This window comes from Crinia signifera, chromosome 2 (genome assembly GCF_055691185.1).
Source record: "Crinia signifera chromosome 2, ASM5569118v1, whole genome shotgun sequence".
Taxonomy (NCBI): Eukaryota; Metazoa; Chordata; class Amphibia; order Anura; family Myobatrachidae; genus Crinia; species Crinia signifera.
The window spans coordinates 70,750,538-70,768,622 of record NC_139218.1 but is presented as its reverse complement, the minus strand read 5'-3'; the positions used below and the strand labels follow the sequence as shown (position 1 = coordinate 70,768,622).

At 45.0% G+C, this 18,085-nt stretch overlaps 1 protein-coding gene across 1 annotated transcript in view; it reads right to left on the bottom strand.

The window, feature by feature from the left end:
- SEZ6 (seizure related 6 homolog) overlaps positions 1 to 18,085 on the bottom strand; it is a 519,872-nt gene that overhangs the window by 262,264 nt on the left and 239,523 nt on the right. The window contains exon 3 of the mRNA XM_083172348.1: positions 13,953 to 14,086. Coding sequence (XP_083028474.1) covers positions 13,953 to 14,086 — 134 coding nt within the window. The remainder of the gene's footprint in view (positions 1 to 13,952; positions 14,087 to 18,085) is intronic.

Genomic DNA, 18,085 nt, shown 5'->3' with positions numbered 1-18,085 from the left:
GAAAAATCGTAAATCTTTTAGTATTGTTTAACAATCACAACTTTTCTCTGTATAATGTGGTGGCACTGATGATGCTCTGTGCATTATATGGTGGTTTCTGTGAAGCTAGCGCTGCTCTTCCGAGGAAGCTTTGCTGATGCAGCATTATTCAGGTCAGTCCCAGGATACCTGCTAACACTCTCAATAAGTAAGGTATTTGCCTCTTGTGGAATAGGTCAGGGGTTCTAATTAGTGGCGTAAGTTTGTCGCAGTTGCCCGGAGGCAAGATGTATATTCGTGCCCCCCACACACGAAAACAACCTTAAATTATATATGACATTTATGTGTTCTCTCTCTCTCTCTCTATCTATATATATATATATATATATATATATATATATATATATATATATATTTAGATAGAGAGAGAGAGCACATACAGTATATTTCAGAACTCATCCACAAAAGCAATTTGACGGTTTTCAATTAACTGATTTAGCAGGGAAGGAGAGGTGCCCACTTGGGAGCAGGAGCCTGGCAACAGATGACTCCATTGCAGAGTTCTGCCACTGGTTCTAATACAGAGTATGACATCTATTGTCCTGCAAGGAGGGGGAATCAGCCACAGAAGCGATATCGACAGCTTTCAATTAACTGAATCAAACTCACAGGGCAGGAGAGGTGCCCCTTGGGAGCAGATGCCCGGCAGCATATTACTCTACGCCTCTGCCTGAGTTTATTACTTGTGCTATATTATGCATAATGGAGCAGATGTAGTAACCAATGTTAAGTGCATATGCTGCTGCACTTAACACTGGTTAACTGGGGGGGATAAAGTTTTTTTAATGTATGATCAACACACCTAACGTGCGCTAGGGACAGCGGCTGTCCCTTTCAATCCCCCCAGCAATTAGTGATGTATCAACAGTCACCTAGTCGTTAAACTGCCCTGACCGCTTTGCAAGCCCAGGCAAGCATTGTCCTATACCCACTGCAGGGACAAGGCTAGCCCTGCTGCTGACTCCGAGCTGCGCTCGAGATCTCGCAATAATAGTGAGATCTCGCGCATGCCCAAAGAGCCGGCCAGGGGATAGAGGGTTATATTCTTAATGTGCATGTGTAGGACTGCGGGGGCTCCGATAAGGAGAGCCGTGGATGTAGGACATAACAGCTCTCCTTATCGCCAAGGGGGGAATAATATATCAGGTTGCTACGGGTGCTCACTTCTCTTCGTTATGCAGGAGAAGCGGGACCCGCTATTTTTAAAACGTTATATGCTAACAGTCGCACTCGGTGATTGCTCAATGTAAGTCTAATAGAGCCCATACACGCTGCTATGAGGGCGTGCTGTACGAGCACGGATCACATTGCATTGCATTGCATGTGCATCCGTTGTGCATGCAATGCGATGCAATGTGATGAAACCTAAGTACAAAAAGTATGTGCTTGCACATACTTTTTGTACTTAGGTTTCATCACATTGCATCGCATTGCATGCACAACGGATGCACATGCAATGCAATGCAATTTGATCCGTGCTAATACAGCACGGAAAGCACGCCCTCATAGCAGCGTGTATGGGCTGCTTAAGGGTGGACATGTGCATACACATGTACTTGCCGACTCACAGTTGTGTTGTCCGCGAATAGTAAGTGCATGATTAATGAGCATGGCTACATTTGTATGTAAATCTTATCCAAACTTAATGTATAATTACAACAGATATATGGAGTTCAGCCTTTGCGTCTAGTGGACTGTGGTAATTATACATCAGGGTTGCCGACCCTCCCGGAATTTCCGGGAGTCTCCCGAAAATCGGGTCCCCCTCCCGGCCCCCCGGAAGGGTGGGCAACCCTCCATGATTTAGGGGGGACCCCCGCTGACCCTCGGATCGCGGCATTAAAATGGTCTCAGAGGAGGGGGCGGAGCTAAAACGGCAAAATCGTGTCATTTAGCCCCGCCCCCTCCACGGAGATCCGTGAATTAGCTGCTTTACCAGCATGGGGGTGGGGCTTAGTGATGTCACTCGCAAGCCCCGCCCCCTGAGTGTCTGCTGAATCTCTCCTCTCCGGGCTTCTCCTGGAGAGGAGAATCTCAAAGTCGGCAACCCTGTTATACATTATTGTTGGGAAGGCAACCAGGTGGATACTATTATTGTCCGGAGTGTCCAGTGGACTGTGTTAATTATATCTTAGCTATATAATATTGTATGTTAACCAATATACAATACAAAATACATATTTTGATATCTTCTAGGCTGGGAAATGATGTTATTTTTACACCCATAATACACAAGCCAATATGTATACACTTCATTATCACAGACACAAACCCATCATGCTGGCTTTAAATGGAAATTATTTTTCTACTATGTATTAATAGCATATAGAACAGACAGCGCTGTGCATTTCGCATGCCTATCACACAAAAACGTGTGAAAATAATTTAGATCATAGACTGCTGTAAAATCATCTTCCTTTCCCACCTCATCGCAAGAAGTCAGGAGAATGTTCGAAGCTCGAGCAGAGTATTGATTGCTTGTTCCTATCTCCTTTTCTCCAGAACTCCTGATTTTTTCTTCTTAGCAGTATCCTGAAAGTGGCCAGCTTTATTTTCAGCTTGTGTTTCCTGTTAACAGTTCTTTAGTCATCAATGTGTAACAGAAGCTACAAAGAATATTACTGTTCTTGTTTTTAATAATTACTTTAGTGCAATGGGAATATGCTGTTTAAAATTAACACGGAGTGAACTCACTCAAAACAAACAATTTCAGTTTTGTGTAATTGATGAAAATCAATGACTTTTTATGTAAATCTACCATTGGGAGAAGAGGAGGCATTTCTTTAGGGTACCGCTGTACTACATATAGCGTGTAGCTGGTGCACAATCAATAATGATGAAGTTGTGCAAAATAACTCAACTGTGTAAGTTATAGAATAACAGTAATGATGGTATTGATTTAATTGATAACTTACTTTAACATAAAAACCTTAATAAAATTAAAGTGCAAAAAAACAGCACATGTTCTGTTGAGGATCAGGGTTGGGAACCACTGTTCTAGACAATAATAGATATCATCCCATCTTCAATAGAACTCCCATCTTAGTAACTAAACCCTTAAGTAAGTACTATGATACTTATGTGGTTATTGTGTTGATTTTGCGCTTCACATATTAAGAAAGTTTCAGTGCTCAAGTCTGGCCCTCATCCGGCACTTACAACTCCCTAGGAGAAACAGGATAGGAAGAGTAACACTTCTCTGCCCATGACCGCTACAGCAGTATGTCTGGCAGAGCGAGAGAGAGGAGACTGCTGCTTGTCAGTGGGCCTAATTCAGACTTGACTGCTAATTAGAGATTTTGATTGTAAGCGTAATTCTCTCACAGTTTGACAGACATGAATTGGCATTTAGGAGCAGTAACTTGCCTTGGAGCGAGGGGGAATCGACGAATTAGAGGGGTCAGTTGAATACTGTGGGGGTGAGTGGTGACAGCGAGCAGGCAGTCCTGCTCGCTCTCACCGTTCACCCCCGGCATTAAATACGGACCTAAGAATGTAATAACCATGTTGTATTTATTACAATAAGAAGAAATAGAAAACACCTTCTGAGGAATCTTGCACTTTCCTCTAATTACTTTCTCTGCAATTTACGTGTCACATTTAATACACAGGAAGCAGAAGTAGATGGCCCAGTTGGTGACTGTATTGATAGACAATGAGGGAGCAATAATAGGTTGCCCTTTAGAACAAGGGAGAATTCAGATAAAGCAACTGAATAAAAGTTAATGTGCTGCGTTACTGACCTGAGAACAATATAAATGAGATAATTGAAAGCTTCCAATCAGAAAAACTACCATGTGGCTGACACTCCCTCCTGCTTAAAGTTTTTTTTGTAGCAAGCATGAGATTGCAGCATGCCCTGGCAGATTGCAAAGATGCTTAAGGAAAAATGGTTCTTCTCACTGGGAGTTCTAACAGTAGTCTCTTTAATCATACACACTGCTGGATGACAATGATCAAGCACTGTAATGAGGAAGCCCTAAAGCACACAGATCTACCTCTACTTAGACAACTCCTCTTTTCGGAGCAATTTCCTAGTACAGAGGTTCGCAATCGTGGTCCCCAGGGCACCCTAATGGTACAGGTTTTAAGTACAGCTATGCTTGGCCACAGGTGCATTGATTAATAAATCAGTCCATTTGATTTAGCCATCTGTGCTGAACCATGGATGTACCTAAAACCATACCCTCCAACATGACCCATTCCATTAGGTACAAAATGCTCTGTTCCTGGACTTCCCTCTTAATTTATGATTGGCGTCACCTTTGTTGAACTAGTTTGTTTATAAGAAAGGTATGTCAACACAGGTGAAGGCAATCATATAAGTACGAGGGAAGTCCTGGAACAGAGCATTTTGTACCTAATGGAATGGGTCACGTTGAAGGGTATGCCTAAAACCAGGACAATAAGGGTGCCATGAGAACCACATTTGGGAACCTCTGACCTAGGACTTTTTTACTTCTTGCTACCTTCTCCCTTTTTGTGATCCACCCATTTATTTAAGGATTTATGAAAAAAAAATGAAGTGGCAGTCTGGTCATGATCCCCAGATACTCCTGAACCAGGACCAAAATGGTCCCCAATCTAGTGTTAATGACTTTTTCCTAATGCTTTAGTGAAGTAGGATCAGATAGGTCAAGTGTGGGACCTGAGTTAGGATCAGCCAGGCTACATCCTTTTTTGCCTCACACATCAATACAATGCCTGCCCATTTATTCATTGTACAATAGTTTTGAAGACTCTTTATTCAAAGTATAAATGTCATACCAATTAATCAACAGACATGCTATTGAAGGTAATGTTCATTTCTAAAAATCCCTTGTGTCATTTTAATTTTTTAGAGATGAATATGCAGCTGATTTTAGAGCACACAGTTCTGTGAGATACAATAACATTTACTCACAGAGTACATTTTGGTCCCCTCAAGCTCCTGTAACAAAAACAAATGAACACTGTGTGCTTTTCAATAACCTTCTCACGTCTCTACCAATTTCTATCCTCTCTGCTAAGAGGGATGAGTGGTCTCCATAGCAGCGTTTTTAAATACAGCCATATGCAGAAATTGCAGTGAAGGTATTCACTAAAATATAATTTCCTGCACCTACTCGCCAGCTTCTACGTAGGGAAATAATGACAGAGCACCATTCACTAAAAATCTCAGGGATACAAAAGCGTAAGCTGTTAAAAGCAACGAAAAACGTAAGAAAACCAGAAAATTATTTTCGTTCTATTCCTATGTTGTGAGACAGATCAATGAACATTCAGCCTTCCTTGGATAGCACCATCGCTGCTATTATATTAACTCTTGAAAGAAAACTACAAAACAGTTAAGCTGGCTACACTAGATGATGATATGAAAGATTTTGCAGATTCTGGATGGGTTGGAATGACAAAATCTTCATGTCCTCATACTGGACCCTATTCTGGTTACGGCGGCCGCGCGTACGTACGTTCCGTATCAGCGTACGTTTGCCGTACGCGGCCGTTGAGTGAAAGTCCACCCACAAAACAGCCGCATACGTACGGGCACAAACACCGACAAAGGGGAGTGGCATACAATTGAGTGTACGCCAACGTACACGGACGGATCACCCCTTAGACTCCGACAACTGGCGTACAACAGAGCGTACGCCACCGTTTACGGACATCTCTCGTCCGTCTTCCCACCGACTTCTTGCGGCTATCTGAGCGTACGCCACTGTGCACGGACGGGTCTCTATTGTTTTCAATGGAAAACTCAGCGTATGTCACCGCTCGTGAGAGTGAGCGTATGTCCGTGCACGCTGGCATACCCTTCACATATATGGCCCTCATAATCTAGCCTTTCAACTATGATTAAGACAATTAAAAGAATTATTCTATTTGTTAATCAATTATTGTTTTCTATTACCTCAATTGTCTACCTTCATGAACAGCCTAAAAATAATACATTTTAACCCTTCTTACATGTATATATTTTATGTTCTAAGGTTGCATTTTAATCACTATCTATGTGTCCCCACATTGCAATTTTCTTTTAAATAAAGTTATGGTAGTGTTTGTGTGTATGTACTAAATTATGTTCAAAATTAGTGTTTTCCGAATTCTGAATTTTAAACTGCTGTTTAAAGTATATGAAAACACTTTCTGAATGTGTGTAAATGGTTTCCAAATAACTACCTTGGCATATATAAGCAGGTCTTAAAAAGAATCTTAACTAAAATGAAACCAACCTTTACATGTAGAGAAGTGTATAAAGATATGCTTCCAATGTGTTTGAGGGCTGTGTGTGGCTTGCAGGTAGTGAAATAATGGTTTGGACTTAATAGACTGCAGCATTGCTTATTACATTCAGGTGTATGTGTTTGAGTAGTAATCAGCGTTAATTAGCAGACACAGGCGTCCGCTCTCATGCGGTATCTGTAGGGGTGGTCTGAGGTGGCGGTTGGCGTCCGCCTGTTTTGTGTCCGAAATGAACGGTGCTTTCTCCGATCGAGCGGTAGTAGCAGCGTACATTTTTTGTGCACACCCCCGTGTACGCCCATGTTTACGCCCAGTTTCCCTCATTATTTTGGCCGCTCCCCTCAACACGCCCCTATGCCGCCCACAGTGACCGTACTCTTGCGGACAGTTTTTTTCGCACGGAAAGACCCGTCCGTGAGCGTTGTGGAGTCGTCGCGCCTGCGCATTGCGGAAGGTATGCATGTGCAGATCAAAAAAAAAACCAGGAACGTACGCTTACGGCCCAGCCGCCTGAACCAGAATAACCTCCACTGTGTCACTGGCAATGTGCGCTCCTGCTCGTCATCAGCAACATCCTCTGTCATCTGTACATGTTTGACAATAGAGGACATCACATGCAAGGGACATGCTATGGAATGCATGGCCCTCACTCTGTAGTTGCTGGCATAGACTCGCCGATGCTGGGTATGGGTGAAAACCATAGCAGGACAAGACCCCTGAATGCCGGACCGGACATCAAAATCATCAGTCCGGAGCTTGTAGTGTCGGTTCCGGGGGGTGTCCTGTCCGGAGGTGTCCTGTCCGGGGGGGGCTGCCTGTGACAGCTGTCACCAGGTAGAGGAGGAGGGGGAGAATAAAGCCTCCCTGTATGGTCCGAGCATGTAGCAAAAATCAGAACTGTCCGGACCACTCGGGGAGGCTGAAATCTCCCCTTCCCCATCTCTCTGATGATAGCTATCACAGGGACCACTCGGACAAGACACCCCCGGATGGGACACCCCCCGGACCGGACACCACAAGCTCCGGACTGCATATTTTGATGTCCGGTCAGGGGTCTGGGGATTAGTCCGGGTCCGGATTTTACATAGTCCCGACGATGCTTGCGCTCCACCACTGTGATGTTTCTGGGTACACACATTGTATTGTGTGAACACAGCATTGTACTCAAAACGTGCAATCACCAAGATTGTGTACAAAGCTCCTAAAACGTAAGACTTTGGGGGGGTTTTACTTTTTAATGATTTGAATCATTTTTGAGGTGAATTGGATTCTCCCTGTTCAATGCCCCTGCCTCTTTTTCCCCTGGTTGAAATTCCAGCATGAGTAAAAACTGCACTACCAGGAAGTATAAAAAATACACACCTACACAAAGTATGGGAACCGGGAGTGTAACTTGTCCTAGTTATTCTATTAATCTGGAGGCAAGACAGAGATTGGCACCACTGGACTCCTCACCTCCGTAGAATTAATTAAACCTGATTTAAGATCATGCCCACAACAGTGATACTGTTAAGCTTGCCTAGCATGTACACCAAGCAGAGCAATTCTGCCACTGGTTGAAACATGGGACAAAAGGGTCTATGTGCTAAGCCTTGGAACATGATACAGTAGAGAGAGATAATGCATCAGCCAATTAGCTCCTAACTTCCATGTTAATGGCTGTTTTTGATGGTTGTTTTTTTTTTTACTCTTCAATGTTTTGTACACCAGCCCCAAAGTGTTTTATCCCTTACCACTAGAGATGTGCGGCGGCCACTTTTTCGGGTTTTGGTTTTGGTTTTGGATCTGGATCTCCCTTTGTGTTTTGGATCTGGATTGGTTTTGGCAAAACCACCCTTGCGGGTTTTGGTTTTGGTTTTGGATCTGGATTTATTTGGAAAAATGCTAAAAATTGCTAAAATAATAGTTTTCGGGCCTGTTTTTGCCCCTAAAGTGTTATTAAGCTCAATAACATTAGTTTCCACTCATTTCTAGACAATTTTGATCACTTCACAGCTCACAAAATCGTTTTCATATACTGTAGTAGGGCCATAAGGTTATCCCGAGGTAGCCGGATGACTAAGCTAGGCGACAGCAGTGGGCATCACATACATGTGGACCTTACACTTCCAACCTGGCACATGTTGGAAGCAGAGCAGCACTACAGGGGTAGACAGGGTGGCAGTTTAATAACCCCCCCTCCCCCCCCCCCCCCTTGTAGCTGCGCTCCTCTGTTAGAACCTCCACACAAGTACAAAGAGCCCAATGTGAATTGATTTTGCAGTTTGGCATGTGCAGCCAAGGAGCAGTGGGTGTTTGGTGCAACATTGACTGTGTCTGTCACGCTGGACACAGGATATATGTCGTCACACTGGACACAGGATATATGTCGTCACACTGGACACAGGATATATGTCGTCACACTGGACAATGGATATATGTCACGCTGGACACAGGATATATGCCGGAACACATTACATGTCACACTGGACACAGGATATATGTCGTCACACTGGACAATGGATATATGTCACGCTGGACACAGGATATATGTCGTCACACTGGACACAGGATATATGTCGTCACACTGGACACAGGATATATGTCGTCACACTGGACACGGGATATGTCGTCAGTCGTCACACAGGACAGGACACAGGATATATGTCGTGAGTGACTCATGACACTGGACAATGGATAAGATATAGGCCGTCACACTGGACACAGCTCCTTAATGCTGCCCCTGTACACAGTGTACTACTCAGCAGCACTGCAGCCCCTGCGTGTGAGCACTGCAGCACTGAGTTAGTTAGTTAAATCACACAAAAAACACAGGGTTCAGGGCTAAATAAAATTAATCACAAGGGCTTAGGGCTAAATAAATCACAACAGGGCACGGGCCACAGGACAGCCCCTGGACAGTGGACACTGCAGCCCCTGCGTGTGAGCACTGCAGCACCTAGTTAGTTAAATCACACTACAGGGCTCAGGCCACAAGTCTACAACACAGGGCAGTGAGGGCAGGTCACGGAGCACAGCACAGCACGGAGCACATGGCACGGAGCACAGCACAGGACAGTGAGGGCAGGTCACGGAGCACAGCACGGAGCACATGGCATGGAGCACAGCACAGGGCAGTGAGGGCACAGGTCAGGTCACGGAGCACATGGCACAGAGCACAGCACGGAGCACACGGAGCTTCCCAACCACCCTCTTCTCTCTCCAAGATTGGAGTGAAGATGGCGGGGCGCGCGTGCGTCTTTTATAAGATCCCGCTCCCGCGAGAATCCGACAGCGCGATGATGACGTTCGGCCTCGTTATTGGTCCGGAATTCAGGCGGGAACTCCCGAGCCGGCTCGGATCTGGCCCGGATCCCCGATATTCGGATCTGTCGGATCTCATGAATCCGGACCCGCTCATCTCTACTTACCACCCTAACAACTTTCACACTGTTTCCTTGTGACAATTACTGTCAATAACATTAAAGACATTACATTAAAAAATATCTTCGCCCATTGGCTAAATGAGATATCCAATGCCAATTATTTCAAATTTGATCCTGATCTCCTTTCCATCCACCATTCATTTGTGATGTTACAGAGCCCCCTCCCCCTGCCTTTGTGACAGTTTTTATGTATGTTTATTTATGAATTTATTTATTCCACTTTATTTTCTTTAAAAAAAAAAAGGAAAAAAAAGACGCAGCAGCTACTAGATCCGGATTCCCAGGTTCTATTTATGATGCCTGGCAGGAGAGATGAGATACAGGCTTCTTTCACACTGCTGATGCTTCTCAATATAGATGCTTGATTTAAACACCTTTAATCCCAGCGCCACTGCTACTCAGCTCTTTACTCTTTATTAAAGTGGCGCTGGGTCTAACTAATCTTCAGTGTAACTGGTCACAAAAGACATGAGCAATGCACGACAGTTGGGATCCCAACCAATAGTGGCTATTCTCCCTTGTGGGGTTCCATAACCCCCATACAGGGGGAACAGAACCGATGGCGAGCACAGCAAGCCCACAAGGGGCTTATGAGCGCTCTCTCCCCTCTCGGAGCACCGGCAGTCAGGATTCCGATGTCGGTGTCCCGACTGTTGGACCGCCATACCACACCCTTATAGGAATGTATCTAACATATGTGATGGCTGCAGGTCCCTGGGGTCGGCAGCTCTGTGGCTATCACAGAAGCTGCTGCAGCATCCAGAACAGCATTAGGTAATACTCTCCTTGGCTGAGTTTCAAAGGATTCTTTGGGCGGGCTTTGAAGGGAGCTGATCGGGATGCTGCAACCCAACATACAGGGCTGCCAATCTCCAGGGGCTTGCAGCCAGCACATATGACATGTCACATACATCCCTGCATGTATGTGCTAAATGGCTCCCCCTATGCACAATATGGTGTGAGCTGCCACTCACAGAATTTGTATAGAAGATGATAATTTAATTGCTTTTAAAATTGGTGGTAATTAATTACAAGGATTGTGGATGACTTAAATATGGTACATATGATAATGCTTGAAATAGTATTAACGGTACTCTTTACTTAGTTGGGCGCCCATCGCGGTGATCGCGGGCATCGCGGGCAGTACATTAACGGCCGCGACGCGATGCCCGCGATCACCGCGATTTCCCATAGGGTTCAATGTTAAATTTAGTGCTGCCCGCGATTTTACATTCAATGCTTCAATGGCCGCGATTTGGCCATAGGAATCAATGTTAAATGGGCTACAAAGCCCAAATAGGCTCAATTAACACTTAAATGTCCCCCCAAATTTGTAACGCCACCCCACGATCCACGCCAACCCGAAGCGTGGCGAGCGCACCGAGCCCGCGAGGGGCGGCGTGACGCGTCCTCCGACCTTTTCATACCCCCACTATCCACGTCGGCGTGGAGTTGAGAATAGAATAGTGTGGCGAGCGCAGCGAGCCATCGAGCCTGAAGCGTGGCGAGCGCAGCGAGCCCCGCGAGGGGACGTGGATACCTGTGAAGCCCGCGTAGGGCCACGTTTACCTGTGAAGGTATCCGCGTCCGCTCGCCACGCTTCGGGCTCGGTGGCTCGCTGCGCTCGCAACACTATTCTATTCTCAACCCCACGCCGACGTGGATAGTGGGGGTATGGAAAGGTCGTAGGACGCGTACCGCCGCCCCTCGCGGGCTCGCTGCGCTCGCCATGCTTCGGGTTGGCGTGGATCGTGGGGTGGCGTAACAAATTTGGGGGGACATTTAAGTTTTAATTGTGCCTATTTGGGCTCTGTAGCCCATTTAACATTGATTCCTATGGCCAAATCGCGGCCATTGAAGCATTGAATGTAAAATCGCGGGCAGCACTAAATTTAACATTGAACCCTATGGGAAATCGCGTTGATCGCGGGCATCGCGTCGCGGCCGTTAATGTACTGGCCGCGATCACCGCGATTTCTTTACCCACGATGCCCGCGATGGAGATCGTGGGCGCCCAACTAAGTAAAGAGTACCGTATTTACATGTATTACCTATTTATTGACATATACTGTAAATACACTAATGTACATATAATATCCCTGATAGAGAGTTAGATGTCTATCATGCACAATAACTGAGACCAGAAGGTATCTATCTGCCTCTCATTGTACTGTATGTAGAACAGTCTGTGCGGGTCTGTGAGTGAGCTGTGCGGCTGATTGTTTTGCAGTTGCCAAGCACTAATTAATCGGCAGGCTACAAACACCAGTTGTATAGAGGTGGGATGGTCTGCTAGAATGCCGACCGAATCCTATCACATGGCGATCCAGCACACTAATTATTTTTGAGCTGACAGAACGTCGACTGTGCAAACATAAGCCTTTAATTATATTACTCCCATTGCAAATATAAAGTTCCATTCAATTTTTCAATGACAACTTTTTAAATGTTTCATTGCTGGCAACTATTTAAACTCGTACTTTCCATTTAAAGTATGTGGGCCAATAGCAACACACACGAACACACAGGATCACACTTAAGCGTGCACACACAGGCACACACACACACACACAAGCACACACACACACACACACACACACACAGGCACACACACACACACACACAAGCACACACACTATGAATAACCTTAATTTAAAACTATACCAGCAGCAACAAATTAACCATTTTTAACCCGTATCCACAGTAAAATAGTTCCTGTTGCTTACAGGGTATGGGTAAAAAACCGAGCCACACAGAACCGCAGAATCCGGGGGGGGGGTGCATTGCCAGGGCTGTCCTGTCCGGTGGGGCTGTTCTGACACCTGTCACCAGGGAGAAGAGAAGAGGGAGAATACAGCCTCCCTACAGTCCGGGGGTGTAATAAAAACAGTCCGGACGACACGGGGAGGCTGTAATCTCCCCTTCCCCATGTCCCTGGTGAAAGCTATCACAGGGATTCCCCAAACTAGACATCCTCCGGATGGGACACGCCGGAGTGCAGAGTATGATGTCCGGTCCGGCGTTCTGGGGTCTTATCCGGTGCAGCTTTTACTTAGTCTCTTGCTTACAGTACATGAATTATGTTAGAAAGTATTACAAACAGTCATATCCTAAAAACCAGGGCTGTAAGGAGTGGTATGTGGCTGAAGCCGCCACACAGGCTGGGAATCCCTGAGGGTGGTCCATCACACATTGCTCCAGTTCTAAGCTCTAGCAATGAGATCTGGATTAGCTAATGCTGCGGCTTCCTTTTGCTCTGTAGCTCTGCAAGTACTTTAGATGCAGCAGGAGGCATCTATTAAGCAGACAGCTCCTGCTGCAGCAGTGATCTGACCACAGACGCAGCATCAGAAGGCTATTAAGGATCATAACACTCTATAGGTAAATATTCTAACCCTCTCCCCCACCCCCTATACCTTCCTACCCCCAACCTTACCCTCTTTCAATGAAGCCTAACCCTAACCCACCCTCCCTGTAGCCTAACCCTTACATACCCTGTAGTGCCTAAACCTACCCCAGCACAGTATAACCCTAACCTTCCCCACTACACTAAATCCCCATAACCTCAAGGCAACAGGTGCCCCATGCTGAGCGATGTGATTAAGCACACATCATTGGCACACATGCGAAGTATCAGCCGCTTTAAAAAATTGGCAAACTCTCCCAAAATCTCTAACTCTCACACCCTATTACATTTGGATCACCGTATTTATGGCTGGTATATGGCTTCTTAGCACCCTAGGCAGAACGTCAATCTACTGCCCCAACCCCTACGCCATCAATACCCACTTTTTAGCCCCTCACTAGAAGGTGTTGAGGTGGCGTCTTAGAAGAACCACAGCCAACACTTGTATTACGTACAACACGGATGTCTTCCTCATAGACATCCTTATAGTTTTGATAGGCAGACTCGGTGGTGCCCCCTAAGATCCTGGTGCTCTAACCAGCTGCCTACAACTGCCTAAAGGTAGATCCGGCCCTGACTGTCATTACAATAGAAATATCCCCAGAAATGGTTTCAAAACAATATGTAACTTTCAAAGACTTTTGCTCAATGAGCCTCATTCCCATGTAATAACCGCGTCCTTAATTTACTACATGACCTGTTGGTAGAGCTTGAGGACCAGTTTGATCACACCTGCTGTAGAGCAAAATTCTGACTGCCGGTACATGTGCATACCCTGTGTATTGTCATGTGCTCAATGTTTTTTAAGATTTCCTAAAAATAAATGTTTACCTTTACTCCTTGTCATTAATCGTCCTTACCTTAATTTCAACTCCGTAACCAGAATAAACATAGATGGTGTAACTGCAGTCCACCCCAGCGCTATACTGTGTACTTCTATAAATTGGGGACAGGAGAATGCCCTCCGGAGCAGTGAAATTTTTACTACAAGGTTCTGTAAAAGAAAGCAGGATAATAAGGTTAAATGATTAAATGAGACACAGCTAACGACATCTATCTAATCTTGTTCAATTGTCAATTTTCAATGATCGATAAAGATTCTGATTTGAAAGATGCAGACACAACACAAAATGATTGCTAGATTTATTTCTAATGAGATACATACCCTTGGCAATACTGTATGTTAATATTTGAAACCATTCCATCAGCATAGATCAGAACGCTATTTCCAGGGCTGGTATTTATTTGAGACACACAATCTAATATTTCTAAAAAATGGAAATAGGTGTGGCGCTCCTTTAGTTCTGCTGCCTGTATTTCCAGTACCCGTGGATCAATCCCTATTGATCCAATGATTATGTGGGTAGAGAAAAGAGGGGTGGGGTTCTGGAAAAAGTGGCGCTGAACAGAAACTATAATAACCTCACAACATCATACCCTCCAACATGACCCATAGCATTTGTGTACCGAATGCTATGGGTCATGTTGGAGGGTATGATGTTGTGAGGTTATTATACTCTCCTGATGAAGTCCAGCCCTTTTGATAGGCAGTAAGCGACGAAACGCGTTGAGAGTGGTCTGTGTTCTACTACAGTACCTTCATGTAAGCTATTTTTCTTGTTTTATGTTCACTTTGTTCACCTTTAAAAAATAAACTCCTTTTAAATTATAATTGGAGTTTCTTCCTTATATTTATACCTATCACGTGGCACTGATGGTCTTGGACCCTGTATGAACCCATGGGACAATACTGCTGAAAGGCTGAATCGTTTTCCGGGCAAATATCCTGGTAATCCCAAGGACAGGAGCTCCTAAACATCACATATTGATGAGCACTTTATTACTTTCCTCACAGTACGCATAATTATTTATTCACCAAAAACTTGGAGACCCAGATATCACACTAGAGAGCGCTGTTTCTCGCCCCCCTTCTTTTCCATATATATATATATATATATATATATATATATATATATATATATAGCGTGTGTCGGACCGGCACTCCCACAATCAAAGCATCGATGCTGCGTGCCTTTGCAAGGATACGATACAAGGCAAGGTTCCCCACGGAGAACAAGCACGTCACTGCAGCAATTTCTTATGAAGAAAGATGTTTATTGAGCCTCGACGGGCCGTTTCGGGGTACAACCCCTTCCTCAAGAGACTTCAAACAGGTACAATCATCACCACAGTGTTACACATTTAAATACCCTCACCTTGCCGCCAAAACACCTTCGGTCACGCCAGACACGCCTCCTGCTGCACGCCAGTCGGCTCTGGCGCATGACAACAGCATCATTGCCTCACACACAATGATCCGTTGCCATAGCAACCAGACGCCGATCGGCGACCCGAACACATCCTACAGGTGCGAGCGCCCGCCACTCTCATCTAGCGGGAACTCCCTACCTGCGGGACCGATCAGGCTTGCAGTGAACTGCGAGTCCACGCTGACACACTCACCGATCACCTCCCTGATTAGTGCCGGCACCCAGAGCGGCTCGCGGCGTCTCTCACAAGCCGCTGCCACTCTGATGGTAACCTAGCAACCAACCAAGCTGCCGCAACGTCACACAGGAAGCACACGCCCACGGCTCACACCACGCCAGCGCTGCTCCCATGGTAACGCTCAGCTGAGGCAATCATGAGTGTAGATGTTACAAACAGGTTATGGACAAATATACAGCATTTCTATGGACCTTATAAAAAAATCACATAACTCAAGGCAAAAAACCTAAATGGGCGATCATTTATCTTATGTGGCCGAACTGTCTCCCACACAGCTCAAATCACACAGACAAATGGCCGCACACATCAGCTGCGCTGTCATCCTGGGTGCTCACACCAACCCAGGTCGACAGCACAGCTGTCGACATACCATCTGCTGTAAACAATATAGACACCCTTAATAACTTAGACATCACCAGCAACAATACAATCAAGTATAAAAAGAAACATTACAAAAATCATACACAAAAAAGAATATATATAAAAAATAATGACAAAACATAAAGAATCCAGTATGGGTATAGGCAGGGATCAACATCCATCACATATTATATGAACCCAAGAAATCGCCTAATATGAACATCAATATTTCAAAACACAGCAGTTATATAGAGAGAACCTAAGCATTCACATAAATGAACTCCATACCAGCCGCTCATTAAGGCCATGGGGTGCAACTGTATTTAATGTAAAAATCCACTTAGCTTCAAGTCTAAGTAACTTTTTATACCGATCTCCACCCCTAATTGAGTCAGGGACATGATCTATGATTTGATATTTTAAAGAGTCTAAGGAATGACCCTTTTCTCTAAAATGCATCGCCACTGGTTGCTCTACCGGCCCGTCGAGGCTCAATAAACATCTTTCTTCATAAGAAATTGCTGCAGTGACGTGCTTGTTCTCCGTGGGGAACCTTGCCTTGTATCGTATCCTTGCAAAGGCACGCAGCATCGATGCTTTGATTGTGGGAGTGCCGGTCCGACACACGCTATACTATTTGGTGAGCTGTTGCTTATCATTAGGGTCAAGGCACCCCTGATTATATTGGACTTTTTGATTCAAGTGTGACACTACAGAGATACCGACACGTGTCGACACCGATTGCATGATGGACGGATCCCAACAAGATCTGGGTCTAGGAGGTATCCATTTATCTGGGAATACAAGCTTACCCGTTGGTGAGACTCTAAGCTTTAATCATGATGAAGTTTCTGGGATTTTATTTGCTGAAACCCCTGGCAACTCTATCCTGGATGCAGAGGATGTGTATCACAGGTTGTTGAAATTGCGTAAACGCGAAGTTGATTTCCTATTGCATGGACAGTCGCTCTCGGACTACTTTCGCCAAAAATTAATTCCAAGAGGCTTTCGAGTGCATAATGTACCGACTATCGGCAGATCAAGTTCGGAATTCTGCAGGAGATGGGTGGCGGTGCTGAACAAATGTGGATTGGATTTAATGCTATTGGTGATCGAGCAAGCTGGACGTGAGCTCAAAATCACCAAAGACAAGATAGATACATTATCCTCCGAGCACACCGCCCTCCTCAATAGTCAGGAACATTCTAAACTATGGAATAAACTCCAGACTCAATGTGACTCGTATAAAGCTGAATTGCTTAAGTTCAAGAGAGCAAAACTGCATACTGTACAGCAGGATTATGAGGACAATTCTGTGTACAGATGGATTGGGGGTCAGACAGGACCCAAACGCAATTTTCAACAAAGCAGACGTGATATCTCCTGGCGTAACAGGAGAGGCAGACGGGAGCCACAGAGATCTTCATCTGACAGTGACTTTGCCTGGCCAGAATCTGATGATCCATCAGCGGCGAGGCCCCCTTTAGGGGTAAGCACCAGAAGAAAGGAAGGACCCCGTTTCAGAGAACCCGCCGAAGTGGGCAAAATGAGAGAATCTACAAGAGCAAGCAGCTCCAAAATGAACTAATCTTTAATCTATCTTCAAGGGCATTATCGGATGGTGAGCGACGAGTCCTGAGTAAAGGATTATCGTTCATTCCGACTACAACCCATGATAAATTTGAATGGCAATGTAGCCTTCAGAGAATGGGAAGGAACATGCGACTGCGTGAGTATTTCCAAGACTCTTCTTCTGTACAGAACACTAGTGTCATTGACAAATTCATTTCACGCCAACACTTGTCTAAATTTGATCCGGTCAGTTCCAATACATCGATTAAGACTTTTACCCGTCTATTTGATGATTCAATGACCCGATTTAATGCGGCGTCAGATGTGGTACACAGGAACTTGAACCGAGATGAGCAAAATGCTCTTAAAATATTGAGTCAAGACAAAAGTATCACTATCCGCCCCGCCGATAAGGGGGGCGGAATAGTGATACAGGACTTAAGTGATTATTGTCTTGAAATTTATCGACAGTTATCTGATGTGAATGTTTATTGTAAATTGACAACAGATCCTACACCTATGTTCCAGAGAGAATTATTTGCAATTGTTGATA